The 14,010-nt window shown below is 31.6% G+C and overlaps 2 protein-coding genes across 2 annotated transcripts; one reads left to right on the forward strand and one right to left on the reverse strand.

Annotated features, from left to right (window-relative positions):
• Positions 1-1,337: 1,337 nt before the first annotated feature.
• Positions 1,338-5,814, reverse strand: LOTGIDRAFT_179538 (hypothetical protein; the record flags this gene model as incomplete). The annotated part of the gene is made up of 5 exons (XM_009066007.1): positions 1,338-1,569; positions 3,869-3,935; positions 4,510-4,693; positions 4,905-5,061; positions 5,753-5,814. The coding sequence occupies 5 exons, from the start codon at positions 5,812-5,814 to the stop codon at positions 1,338-1,340; spliced, it is 702 nt and encodes a 233-aa protein (XP_009064255.1).
• A 5,241-nt stretch (positions 5,815-11,055) lies between these two features.
• On the forward strand, positions 11,056-13,739 carry LOTGIDRAFT_131119 (hypothetical protein; the record flags this gene model as incomplete). The annotated part of the gene is made up of 7 exons (XM_009066008.1): positions 11,056-11,244; positions 11,472-11,599; positions 11,768-12,100; positions 12,310-12,526; positions 12,731-12,838; positions 12,994-13,377; positions 13,623-13,739. 7 exons carry the CDS (start codon positions 11,056-11,058, stop codon positions 13,737-13,739), a joined length of 1,476 nt encoding a protein of 491 aa, XP_009064256.1.
• Between the last annotated feature and the right edge of the window lie 271 nt (positions 13,740-14,010).

Consider the following 14,010-nt stretch of genomic DNA (forward strand, 5'->3'; position numbering starts at 1 on the left):
TCTCTCTAGAGCATTACCTGTGGAATTGACAATTTCAGACTGAAAATTCACACCTGTCCAAAGATAATCTAAGACTTTCAGTGCAAATTAATATATCACTCCATACAAAAATTAGTAGTAAAATTCATTTCTGTAAATATTGTGGTCAGTTAGTAGTGAGCATGCTCCTGTATCATTTCATATTTTCTTTCAACATGCTTTTTATTTAGAACTCAATTGATCAGTTTTCACTTATTTTGTCACACTGCAAGAAACCTTTATTTTGAGATTGCAGCCAAGATGTTGAATATTACAACTAATCAGCTTGTTTACAATAAAAATGCTGCATTAAACGTCTTGCAAACTGAATGCAGTATAACAAAGATAATTGAATAGAAACATGTTCTTGGATTATTTAAATTCATGCACATTAACCACAAATTATTTATGGAATGAGCCAATCTTATTGTCCAATGTTTATATGTATACCTATAGCTTGCCATGGTATTTTTTGTTTGTAAATATATGCTACCTTTATAGGTAGTGAACATTCATTTCATATTTTTTTTCTCTTGTTCATAAAACGCTCAGTAAATTATAAAAAAATTACTGCACTGGAAATCTGCAAGAATATTATGTCCGCCATTTGCAAATCACTCAAGTATCAGAGAATAAATTGTGGTACAAACATATGATGACTAATAGTACAGCTAAGCTAATATGGTATGACAAGATGATTCATGGCATGTTTAAAACCAACACCACACTGCCTCACATGAAGTAGAGTTTTAGTCAAATACTCATCATGGAAAAGAAAACTGGAATGGATATCCCACTGCTGAGCCATGTTTGCCATATACCTATACTAAATTTAATGAATTTATCGTTGTATACAGGATTCTGTTGTTTACTTACGAAACTAATGAGTTTTATAAGTTTGAGACTTTATGTCCATTATAAGAGGTTGAATTTAAAAGTAGACAAATATCCTTGTCAGGTGAGATATGTTTCAAAACAACACACTTTGTACTGAAAACTATAATTGTATGACCATAGAAATTGTATGAATACATCATGAAAAATCAAGTCCCCTGAACTTGATCAATATTAAAATAATATTACTACTTAAAATGATAAGAAAACTACATAATAATAATAATGATGATGAATCTTGGTTGAAATAAAAAATTAAAAATTAAATATGTACAAAGTGTGAACACCAAGATGGCGAGTAATCCTTCCCAAGCTTTCCTGATATTTCATACAGTCTCTTGTTTTACAATTCTAACACCACTATTTAACTTGACTTTAATATGTTCACTGGTTTTGTTAAATCACAAATATGTCTCTCCAATAGTTTAAGAAGTGGGATTTGCCTCTGCCATATATTGGTCTAATTCTGAATCTAAATGTGATTTAGTTTTGGACATGTAGGCATCTAATTGGTTATCTAATTCTTCAGCTGTTGGTGGTTTGCCATTTTGACCTCCCCTTCCACCTCGTCCACGACCTCTTTGACCTCTCTGAGCGCCTCTCATTCCTCTAGCTCCTCTTCTACCTCTTCCACCACCTCGATTTTCATCATTAAAACTGAAGATATAAATCAACATTAAATGAATGGTAAAAATCACTCTTACCATAAAAAAGTTCTTCTTGTGAAGTTTTTAAAATTGGATATTTTGTATTATATAGTATCACCTTCATGGTGATAACAAAAAGGCAATTTAGTTATGAATGTTATTTTTTTATATATATATTAATACTTCAATATATCATATTGAAGTATCTTGTACAATAACATTCCTTATAAATCAACATCAAATGTGTTTGTGCTTATAATATTTCAAGAAATCAGCATCAAGTCAGTATCATGACCGTGCTAAAAATATTGCTCATAAATCAGTATCAGACAGTTTTCTCTGATAACATTTCTATTGTTTATATTTCTTCAAAATTTATGTATTAATATGTGCAGTTGATCAACAACACCCTGAGTGATATTCCTTAGACAATGATACAACAACACCAGAATGAAATTGGAGGTAATTTAATTACAGTAAGAAACTGGTATGTTAACCACATGCTAAGCAAATAAAGTGAACTATGTCCAAGTTCTTCATGAGAAGACAATACAGTGGAATCCTGAATGTCTTCTGAAAATATAATTTATTATGAAGATCTCAAAGGAAGTTCTCATTTGATTTCAGAATAGTGTTAAAACTTTTTGATAGTGTAACCTGATGAGTTTTATAAAGAACACTGCCATTCATATTGTACAACTGATTTTGACTGCAGCATTGCAATCTAGAGATTATAAGTTATTCTTCATTTACAATTTAAAAATAAAAGCAAGAAACTAAACAGAAAAGGGAGGTACAACTAAAAGTATAAAACCATTTCAGCAGTTAGGATGTAGCAGATGATGAACTGTCAATATAATTTTATTAAATAATTTACAGGATCAAAAAAATTCAACTCCACCAAAAATTAAATGATACAGAGAAAGCCAGGGTATGGTGAATGCCACATTTACAAAATAAACATCTAAAAAAGCATCCACACCATACTGTCTTACTTTCTCATCAAGTAGTTAGATCTTCCTCTCTGACCACGCCCTCCTCTCCCTCGGTACAAAGCTTGACCTCTATTAGTAACCAAATCTCTAAATAACACAATGCCTCAAATGATGATCTGATTCTTAAATACCACAATGTCTTTTTTGCCTTTCTTTTTCCTTTTTTTTTTCAATTTGTGATGCATATTTCTTATTTATTAAGAGATCATCAAATCCCATAACACATTGCATATTTGTATAATTTGTCTTGGGATATATGATGTATTTCTGCCAAAACAAACACGATGCTTATTAGTTACTTTTTGTTAATTCTTTATGACTAAAGCAGCTATAAAGATAGCTTGCCAGGCAAGGTAACATATGCCCACTGGCAGCTGTCAGAAATGATAAAACAGTCTTTAGTGACTAAAGTATGAATTTTCTCATATTAAAGAAATTTGAATTCATTGATATATATATTTACTGCCAGTTATTTATGCTGAGAAATACCACCAAATTTTTAAAATCATTATCAATAATCCAAACACATCAAATTATCTCATCAATATACATGATCACACTATGTTTCATTAAAATCAATTGAAAACTGTAGTCTCACAAACAAATTTTGATGTCTTTTTCCTAAGTCAAGGGCAATAACTCAAGAACCGTTCATCGAAAGATCGTCAAATTCGAACTTGACCAAGATCTCATCAATATAAATGATCACACCATATTACATTAAAATCAGTTGAAAATTGTAGTCTCTATTGTGTTGACAAGAAATGTTGACGGACCAACGGACAGGGGCGACAGCAATATACGTCCACATTTCCATGTGGATGTATAAAATCAGTTGAAAACTGTAGTCTCTATTGTGTTCACAACAAATTTTGATGGGTTTTTCATAAGTCAAGGGCAATAACTCATAAACCTTTTAACAAAAGATCATCAAATTCGAACTTGACCAAGATCTCATCAATATAAATGATCACACCAAATTTCATTAAAATCAGTTGAAAACTGTAGTCTCTATTGTGTTCACAAGAAATGTTGTCGGACCCACAACAATATACGTCCACATTTCCATAGGGGCGTATGAAAAACAATGTTCGAAAAATGGCAATAGTGACTAAAGGTTCTGATGAAGGCTATAGACAACATTCCATTGGACATGGTGAAAACAGGTCTTCTGCAAATCAAGTAAAAAGGTAAGGCACAGAAACATTTGTGTGGCAGCATAGAGCGATATTAACCAGCTCAGTTCTTTAGATACTATGTAAACAAATTATGCCAAAACAGAGAAATTATCATTCAAAAATTGTATAATTTTACCTGTTGCTACTTCCACGTCCTCTCATACCACCTCTACCACGGTTACCACGATTACCACCTCGGCCTCCTACAATTAAGATCTACCATGGTTAATAAATAATTTTGAGAGCTAATCAAAGAATGGTGAAAGTGATACAATATAAATGTTTGTTTTACCAGTTGATTTTTTACTGTTGTTTGTAATAATTACTTAACAATGTAGAATTCCTGATGAAGAAAGAGTTGGAACATCAGATTTTCACGTAATTGAGATTTATTTAAATTTACTTGAAAATATACTACACTGAACATCTTTATTAATTAGAAAACCAAATCTCTGTTAGCTTACATTTACACTCATCAGACATGAAAAATACAAAATTTAATAGTATGATAACTAATAGTAAATGAATTAATGGGAGGGAAATTACATTACATGAAATATGAGGAATGTATGAATAAATAATTTCAACATTGAAATATATTTGAGAACATGGATGACAGCATGCTTAAATTTAAGGATGTGTAAATGATGACAGTCTGATGAGTGTAATATTGCTTACTTTGGTTATTAAACCGTGGGTTAAACCCTCCTCTATTACGACCTGTGAAATCATTACTGTTATTTAATGAGGACATGGATTGTTGTCGAATAAATCCACCACCGCGACCACCGCGACCACCTCTCTGCTGTAATTGTCTTCCACCACGTCTATTTCCTCGAGTATGACCTCTTAATCCACCTTGATTCTGGAAATTTCCTCTCTGTACCCCTCGACCTCTAACAGCGCCAAAATTTAATCTAGCTTTAATATTACTTGATCCCAAGCGTTGTTTTAAACTTTTCTGTAAAAAATAAATTACTACATCATTCAGTTTTTAGGAAATTAGATAATATAATTTAACAAGTGGTTGCCTTGCAAGTTACGCTATACATTATAATGTGGGCTTATAAAAATTTATTTTATCTATCAAATTTAGGTTTGCAGAAAAGAGACTTCTCAATTCACAGACTTAAACCTTCAAGTATAACTCTAAAGGAAAACTTGAAACTAACCTGTTTAACTTTAGAAGATTGTTGTTGTAATCCTGGCCGATTAATATTTTGTTGATTTTGACGTTGATTTCTAACTGATTGTTGTTGTTGTGACATCATGTTTCCTCTTATATTCTGCACCGTTGGTTGTGGTCGTGTCTTCTGGATATGTGTAAATCTTTCCACAAGAAGGAAATAATCAGAATTTGAACACTCTTACCAGAGATTTTACTTGTGGCCTGTATCATTCTTTAATCTCAGTTAATTTTCATCTCTCTTACACAGATAGCCTGTATTCTTTGAGAAGAATGATAACTTCAAGTCCCTTCATTGAGCTAATTACTTCAGCCAATGTCAAAACCAGAAAATAATACTTTAAAACTTGTTCAAACAAACGAAAAGGTTTACATGTGAAAGATATTTTTTCTCTTTATTTTTATTGTGCAGTTGATTTAGAAAAGAAAAACTGTACCCAAAGTTTAAAACTTTAGCATACATTTCTCATGGTTCTGCTCTCTGGGCTGAAGATTACAGGCCACTTTTTAAATATTTATGATCATTTATAGAGAAGATTGTTTTCTTACTCTTGATCATGATTACAATTATATATGCAATTTTTGAAATGTTTGAACAATTTCCTTCTAAAAGCTTATATTGCATTTGGTATTCTCAATAAATATATTTTCATGAAATAAAATTATGAATGCTTCTTTCTAAATCTTATTGATTTTCTACATTTCAATGAATCATGAAATCCACCAATTATTACTTCAAGTAACACCATCTGGTGCACAACTGTATACAAAGTATACTTTTCCTTCCATTATATATGTCATATTTCACATATATTTTGTAGTACAAGTCCTCACCGATCATTTAATGACATCTTAGTAGTGCTTTTAAGCACAATCTTAGTAGGAACCTGTGACATCTTCAACCTGTTAATCTGAAATATAAAAAATATGGTAAAAATACTTTGAATAATACTGATTGCCATTTAAAAGAGCAATAAAGAGTCCTCTATTCTAACATTAATTGTAAACATCCATCTAATAACAATAAGCAATATCATAGCCCATTAGTGCATATCAATAAATTCATAAAAAAAGAAGAATACTGTGTCTATTCTGCCACAAAAGTTGTTAAGGGTTAGGGTTAAGTGATGCTGATGCAGTAAGAGATAGATAATTTAATTTCTACCTTGAGTGGCATTTAGTAATTGAGGTATGAATATATGAACACAATTTTCTGGATAACAATTACTTTAATAAATAACTTGAGATTATTGCTTGATAATGACGAAAGTATCATCGTCAAAATGTCTCAAGTTATTTATTAAAGTATTTGTTATCCATAAAATTGTGTTCATATATAATCTAATTTTTGTTCAACTTGCAATACTCTTGTTTGACCCAGGCAGCATGTCAATACTTGTGATGGATGTGAATAAATGGTGTCATAGAAAATGGTATACAGATAATCCAGATATGTATATTTTTTATAGTTATTAATCAGAAACAGTCTGAAGCTACAAAATCATCGAGGTTTATTTCGATTTTTTATGAATCCCTCACCTTGACCCATATTTCATGAGTAACCCACTCTACAACGGCGGAAAATGTGTCACCTCTTTTAGTGATATATATTATATATTAATTGCCATTAATTGCTTTATTAAATAGTGTTACTGTTTTTTGTTTTAGATGTTTTGAGTATTATTATTTACTAAATGTCTTTTGGCATAGCAGTGAAATTGGGAAGCTGCTGGTTAAAGTTTAAACTTTTTTTAAACTGAAAACAGGAAAACTGTTACGTAACATTTTGTTATTGTTGAAATGAAAATGAAATAAAATATACTATATATTACATGCATGTCATTAAATCAAACTATTTTTCTTCACATAGATCTACCCTAAAATGAGAGCGCAGCTCTCTCGACGGCAAAGTGAAGCTCTCTATAATGGTAACACACACGTATACATTAATTCGTTTCAGAAAATTTATGCCCCACAAAAAGTGAGAAAAAAGATGGCGGATCATGGGGGCCGCCATGTTTGTTGACAACTAGATCAGTCAATCAATTAGTTTCGGAGTGAATATTCTGGAATTCTTTAAATAAATTACGACAATTGTTTCAAATACAGAAAGGGATGTTTTGTAGCAACTTAACAACCCTTACGTTTTATTTTATTTTTCCTGGATATTCTCTATGCTTCATAAGGAATAAAATGACAGCTTCGACCTAATTTCCAAAGACTTTCTCCCAAGCAATGATGGCATCATACGTCATGATATAATGACGTCATCGTTATAGATGGTTACTTTCACACCTTATAGAAATGTCTATGGATCTTATATTCATAGAAGATTACCATCATACATATGATTAGAAGACAAAATAGTTTGCATTACATACAGATAAGGTTGAATATCTTTTATTTAATTATCATTAATTATTGTTATTCTATCATTAACCTGCGCTCTCATTCAAGGCCATGCCTTCATTCATATTAGTGAATAGGGGGAGGAAACCACCAGAGTTAAAATTGAAAAGGGGAGAACCATAAGGGCATGAACTTTTTAAGCCAAATGAGGTAAACCACTGTAAGCCATTACTTTTAAGTTCTACGTAATGATAATAAGAGTAAGATAAGACACTAAAAATAGTAACCTAACCGAAGAAGTTACACTGAGACTGAGAGTAATATTGAGAAAATGCCGAGAAAACTTACACTATGTACAGTGATTGTGGCATTTAGACTACAGAATTTTATTTAAAAATTTATTTTGCAACAAATTATATTCTACATTTTACATCAAATAACCCACCTTTCGTCAGCAAACAATAAGGTAAAGTTCTGAAATCAAACACTAAATTGAAGTGAAAAATCAATTTTTGCCAACTCAAGTTTTCGATGAACGGAAGTGACCAAATTTGGAATGGTGTGTGGAAGAAAAGACATTCTTTAGATCTGAATGGATGATTTAGTTTTGGAAAGAATATTTCCAGTGTAAGAATTACAGTTTTTCTTAGTCTTTCCAAGTCAAATCAATAGAAACAATTTTTTTTTATAACAAATTAAATTATATTAAAAGAAGAATAAATTGTAACCAGAATATACCGTAGAAGGACAAAAACATAACCCTAATTATGGACTCTAACATTATCATGATAGTGGTAAGGAAAATCCACTAACTTTCTCAGCACTGGATAATTAAAAAAAAAAAAATTCTTTCTGGGTTGAAGTGGGTTTATACATTATTGCCAAGTGATTTGAACAAAATGGTTACGCACACGGAAGATAAATTCTCTATATGATTTGTTTAGGTACAGATTCGTTCTGTGCGGGGCTGTAACTAGATTGGTTCATTTAAGGGGTGGTATTTTTACAATTATAGTAATTAAAACAATATTTTAAATTAGTCTGACTTTCTAATGAAATATTCTGTTAAAATATATAATTTCAATGACATTTCCACTGTAATAGAGATTTCAAACGAAAAGCAAAATATAGATGAGACGTTGTAACAAATATTTATTAACTTAGTATCCCCTAACGACCAAAGAGTGGTACAGTCCAAAGCCAAACACTACATTTTATTTTTGATGGCATCTTGAAATAGTCTTGAAGGACATCTTTGGGGGTTTTAGCTTGAGAAGTTAATATTTTGACTGCTTTTTACTGTTTAACGGTCAATATGGTAAGTAGTTTTCAAATACCTGTTTTTCGTTGATTTGATAAAGATTTAATTGAGTAAGCTTTTGTTGATCTACATACATTGCGTCAGTGGTGTAACTTATTTTCGTGCATATAAGGATTTAAAACCGAATTTCGTCAAAGTTAAAAAACGGGGAAAAAATTATGTCTTACGTGTTTCCACAGATTTTCTACAAAATAATTGAAATTGGTTTGTTTCGATTTTCTTTATGAATCCCTCACTTTGACCCATATTCATGAGTAACCAACTCAACGACTATTTTCGTGTACAATGTTTCATCTATAAATAAGTCTAGAAAAACACGTTGTATGGATACCGGGTGGTATAATTAACTTCTCTTAGTATTTATCTCTAATATCATTTCACTATAACTAATGATATTTCCTTCAAAGAACCATGATTTAAAAAAAAATGACAAAACAAGACACGTAGCGTGATTTATTGCTAAAAGTCACTGAAACAACATAAGAATATGGCCCACTTTGTGTTCCATAGAATTTTTCTGCTGACACGGAATCTGCTAGTTGATCACGTGACTTCATTCGTTGGACTACATTCTAACAGACGACACTTGGAATTCTGATTACAGCTTGGGATTATAAGGAAATTCGGCCGATAAAAACTTGTGATGTTTGGTAATACATTTTACCTTACTTGAAACTTCTGGATCCATTCTACAAGCTGACTTTGTACAGAAAACCCATGTTTATCAAAACAAGCAAAAGGCGAAGTCACGCAAGGTCGCACATGTAAATTTCCTTTCCGGAAATGAACGAAAAATAGGTTAGCACGAAGTTAGGTTACTTGACTATACTACCCTCTGACTCGATGACCAGACTAGTACTGAATTAGACTTATGACTACAGTTTACACCTATTTTTTAAACATTATCATTAGGCTAGTCCAACAAATGACATCAATGAGTCCAACAGCTATAGTTCTGGTAAATATGATTTACCAACATAAGACAGTAGGCCAATAAATAATTAATATCCAGATGAGACAGTGAACCTAACTTATGTTATGTATAGCCTTTAGGTAGTTGTGATTGTTTTAGCTTAGGAATAGATCTAACATTCTAAAATATAAAAACAAAAAATATAATTTGAAAATTGTAAGCTTATATTGTGCGAAGATTGAACTTTTGGTGAGCGTATATTGCTGTGACCAATGTCCGTCTGTCCGTCCACAATTGCTCGTAAACACTCTACAAGGCACAATTCTTGACTGATTTCGACAAAACTCGGTATAATAATAATAATGACGATATTTATATTGCACAGCAATTAGATCCTCGTGGAATTTCTCAAGGCGCATATGGTTGTTTGTAATCACCCAAGGATGAACCCTATTGAAAGTCAGAAAAATCGAAAAATATTTAGTATGAGTTATTGCCCTTGTTCTTGAAACGCTCGTAAACACTCTAAAAGGTGCAATTCTTGACGGATTTTGATGAAACTTGGTGTGAGTGTTTATCACCCAAGGATGAACCCTATTTAAAATCAGAAAGATCGAAAAATAATTAGTATGAGTTATTGCCCTTGTTTCTTGAAAACACGTTCAATTTTAGCTTGTAAACACTCTAGAAGGCACAATTCTTGATGGATTTTGACGAAACTTGGTGAGTGTTGGTTATCACCCATCGATAAACCCTATTGAAAATCAGAAAAATCAAAAAATATTTAGCATTCATGAGTTATTGCCCTTGTTCTTGAAAACGCGTTCAAATTTTAGTTTGTAAACACTCTAGAAGGGATAATTCTTGGCGGATTTTGGTGTGAGTGTCTGTAATCACCCAAGGATTGAAAATCAGATGAATCGAAAAATATTGAGTATGAGTTATTGCCCTTGTTCTTGAAAATGCATTTAATTTTTAGCTTGTAAACACTCTAGATGGCACAATTCTTGACGGATTTTAACAAAACTTGACTTGAGTGTTTGTTATCACCCAAGGATAAAGCCTATTGAAAATCAGAAAAATTGAAAAATATTTAGTATGAGTTATTGCCCTTGTTCAATTTGTAGCTCGTAAAAACTCTAGAATGCATGATTCTTGCTGGATTTTGACAAAACTTGGTTTTATTATTCAGTACTGCGCTGAAGATTGAATATTTGTTTTCACGAGCTAAAGATTGAACATGTTTTCAAGAACAAGGGCAATAACTCATACTCAATATTATCCAGTATCGCCCTAAAGAGTTCAAAAGCAGTGTATGACTAAAGGTTGAATATTTCATACTGGTGATTGTTAGTGTACAGCTAAATATTTATTTCAAAATCAAAGCTGCCAGTGGGCGTATATTACCTTTCCTGGCAAGCTATCTTTCTTTCACATTTCATAACATTATGATATCAATAAAGCCAGAACTACTTTTATTGTTTTTTACTCCATAAGCTTATACTTTGAATTTATTTTGATCAGACTACCGTAAGAAGACAGTTAACCACCAATATGAGAGAGAAGAATCTTGATAAAAGTAGAAGACAAGAAGAATTGAGAGAGGATACTTTACATAGGTTGTCAGAAGAAAGAATGCTAACATCCAATATGAATCGGGAAGAAAGAATAGAAGATAAGCGATACTTAAGAAGACAACAATTAGAACAGAAAGAGAGAGAAATGGAGGAAGCCATAATAAGGGTGAGCCTATGTAGATTCTTTAATAATCTACTATGCATTTTGTGTGAATTGTACTATTTAATATTGTATTGCCAATCATAAAGTGTACAAATTAGTATCATATCTTTTAATTTATTTTGGGTACTGGTAGTGAATTTGATAGTACATATTGGTACCCTATAATTTGATATATTATGATATATAATAACTCATATGATAAAACATATATTATTTTAATTATTCTATAGGCAGAAAGAGATAGAATAATGAAGGCACAACAATATGAACAAGAAGACAAGTTAGCCAGAGAATTACAGAATTTAAACCAGAGTAAATTGCGAGATGAGAAAACAAGACAGCAAATTCGTGAATCTAGGTAAGCTAAAATTATTTTACAATGAATATTTATAGTACTGGTAGTGTCTCACAGGGAAAATATAAATTATCTAAACAAATATCAAGTGTCAAAATTATGCATTTTCCAAACATGTCAAGAAAAACCGTGACTACCAGATATAAATTTTTTTAAATTCGTTACTTTTAGTTTAGAGTTACGAGAGTTAGAAGCTAAATTAAAAGCAGCCTACATGAGTAAAGAAAGATCAGCACAATTAGCAGAAAAAGAGGTAATCAAATATGAACAAATGAAACGAGATGCTGAAATAAGTCACGAAATGAAGAAACAACATGAAAGAGCTGGTGTAGAAGAAGCTAAACGCATTGAAGAACGATATCATGAACAAGTGAGATATCAGCAAGAATTAGAAAGACAACTTGAAGAACAAGAATACAGAAAACAACAAGCTTATGAAGAATTCTTGAAAGAAAAACTAATGATTGATGAAATAGTTAGAAAGATTTATGAAGAAGATCAAAAGTAGGTTTTGGTTTAGGCTTTTCTGGACTAGTTTTAATCAAATAAAGGAAATTACTTTGGATTGTTTACCCAATTTTGACATTTACATAATATTCAACTTATGGAGCATATTATGAAGTATATACATGTAGAATTCCAAGTAAGAAACGGTCAGAACCCAGGTGAAGAGCATCATACCTAATCATTAAACATTGTATTGTTATTTTCAGGGATCTTGAAAGACAGATGCAGAAAAGAAAAGCAACTCAACAATATATTGAAGAGTTCAAAGCAGCTAGATCTGCATGGAAAGATGAGGAAAGAAGAAGAATGGAAGAAGAAAATAAGAGAATTTTACAGTTTGCTAATGTTCAACAAGAACGTGAGCTTGGAGAAAGAGAAGCTAAAAAAGCCAAGGAGCAGGCTATGGAACAGGTTCAGAGAGAAGTAAGTTTAATATTGGATGTATAGTCTAGTCTGATATACAGTTTAATTGGTCAGTTAATCATGATCAGAAACTATGGGAATTTTCCTTTACATTCAAATATTTAGAAAGATTAAGAAATGTGCATGCATATTAATTTTTTTTCCAGAGGACAGAGAAGCAATGTTTCACATTGATTGATATTTTCTAAATTTGTAAAATTTCAGTTATCAAAGAAAATTGCTGCCAAAGAGAAAGAAAGAGATGAAATGGAAAGAATACAGATGGAGTTATATCTTGAAGAACAAGAAGACAGAGAAAGAAGGAAAGAATCGGTAAGTTGAGTTTTTAGAGATTAAATATGTTCATTTCTATGGATTATGATTACCTAAACTGGATCAATGGTATAAAGAAAGAGTATGTATTTATAGCTTTCAGATGACAAGATTATCATTACATTTATAATGAAAATTTTACTTTCCTACTTCAGGCTGATGTTGAACAGAAACTTCGTCAAAGAATTGAATTGCAAGAAACACATGCCAGACAGATGCATTTCAAGGCACTTAGATTACAAGCTGAAAAGGATGAAGAAGATCAGTTCAGGAATCAGATGTTGGCCAAATTTGCTGAAGATGATAGAATTGAGCAGATGAATGCTCAAAAACGAAGAATGAAACAATTGGAACATAAAAGATCTGTAGAAGCATTGTTGGAAGAAAGACGTAGAAACTACGCTGCAGCTAGGGAAAGAGAGATTGCTGAACATGAACAAGAATCTCGTATGGAAGAATTTAGAAGACAAATCATTGAGGAAGAAAGACAACGTTTGTTGCGTGAACATGCTACTAAATTACTTGGTTTCTTACCTAAGGTAGGTTGATCCGATACACAAGATAACACATGTATGAGAAAAATGAACTTGATGTTAAAGCTCATAAAGTGGCATACAATAAACAAATTGACCAAGAAAGTGTGTTTAATAAGCAAGGCGTATTAGAGATTCCTTGAAAGAGAATACCTTTGTAAATGTTTCTTCATTGCACTCTTCATGTCATTGGTGTCCAGTAGGCTAATCAGTGAAATTCTATATTAATGTAATTGTTTTAATTATAACAGGGAGTTATACAAGATGAAAAAGATCTGGAGATGTTGGGACCAGAATTTAAAGAAGTTTATCGTAAAAGTCATATGGATCCTTTTGATGATGAAGACTGGAATAACAGCCATCGATAAGGCACCATCTAGAATCCTTTTTTTTTGAATGCATTCCACACACTGTCCTTTATCATTTTATTTTATAACTGTTAATTAAATGAGAACTGCTTGAAATCTTTTGGGATGATTAAAATATGTAGAATTAATTCCTGAATTGCAGTGCATTCATCTTGGTATGTCAGAATTATAAGGATTATGTACAGATTGTCATTTGATTTGAAGAAACCTAGTAAATCAATATTATGAGAGAACATTAATGTTTCAGCTATGTTTGATTTTCCATCAGTAT

Source organism: Lottia gigantea (genome assembly GCF_000327385.1).
Source record: "Lottia gigantea unplaced genomic scaffold LOTGIsca_72, whole genome shotgun sequence".
In the NCBI taxonomy this organism is placed as follows: domain Eukaryota; kingdom Metazoa; phylum Mollusca; class Gastropoda; family Lottiidae; genus Lottia; species Lottia gigantea.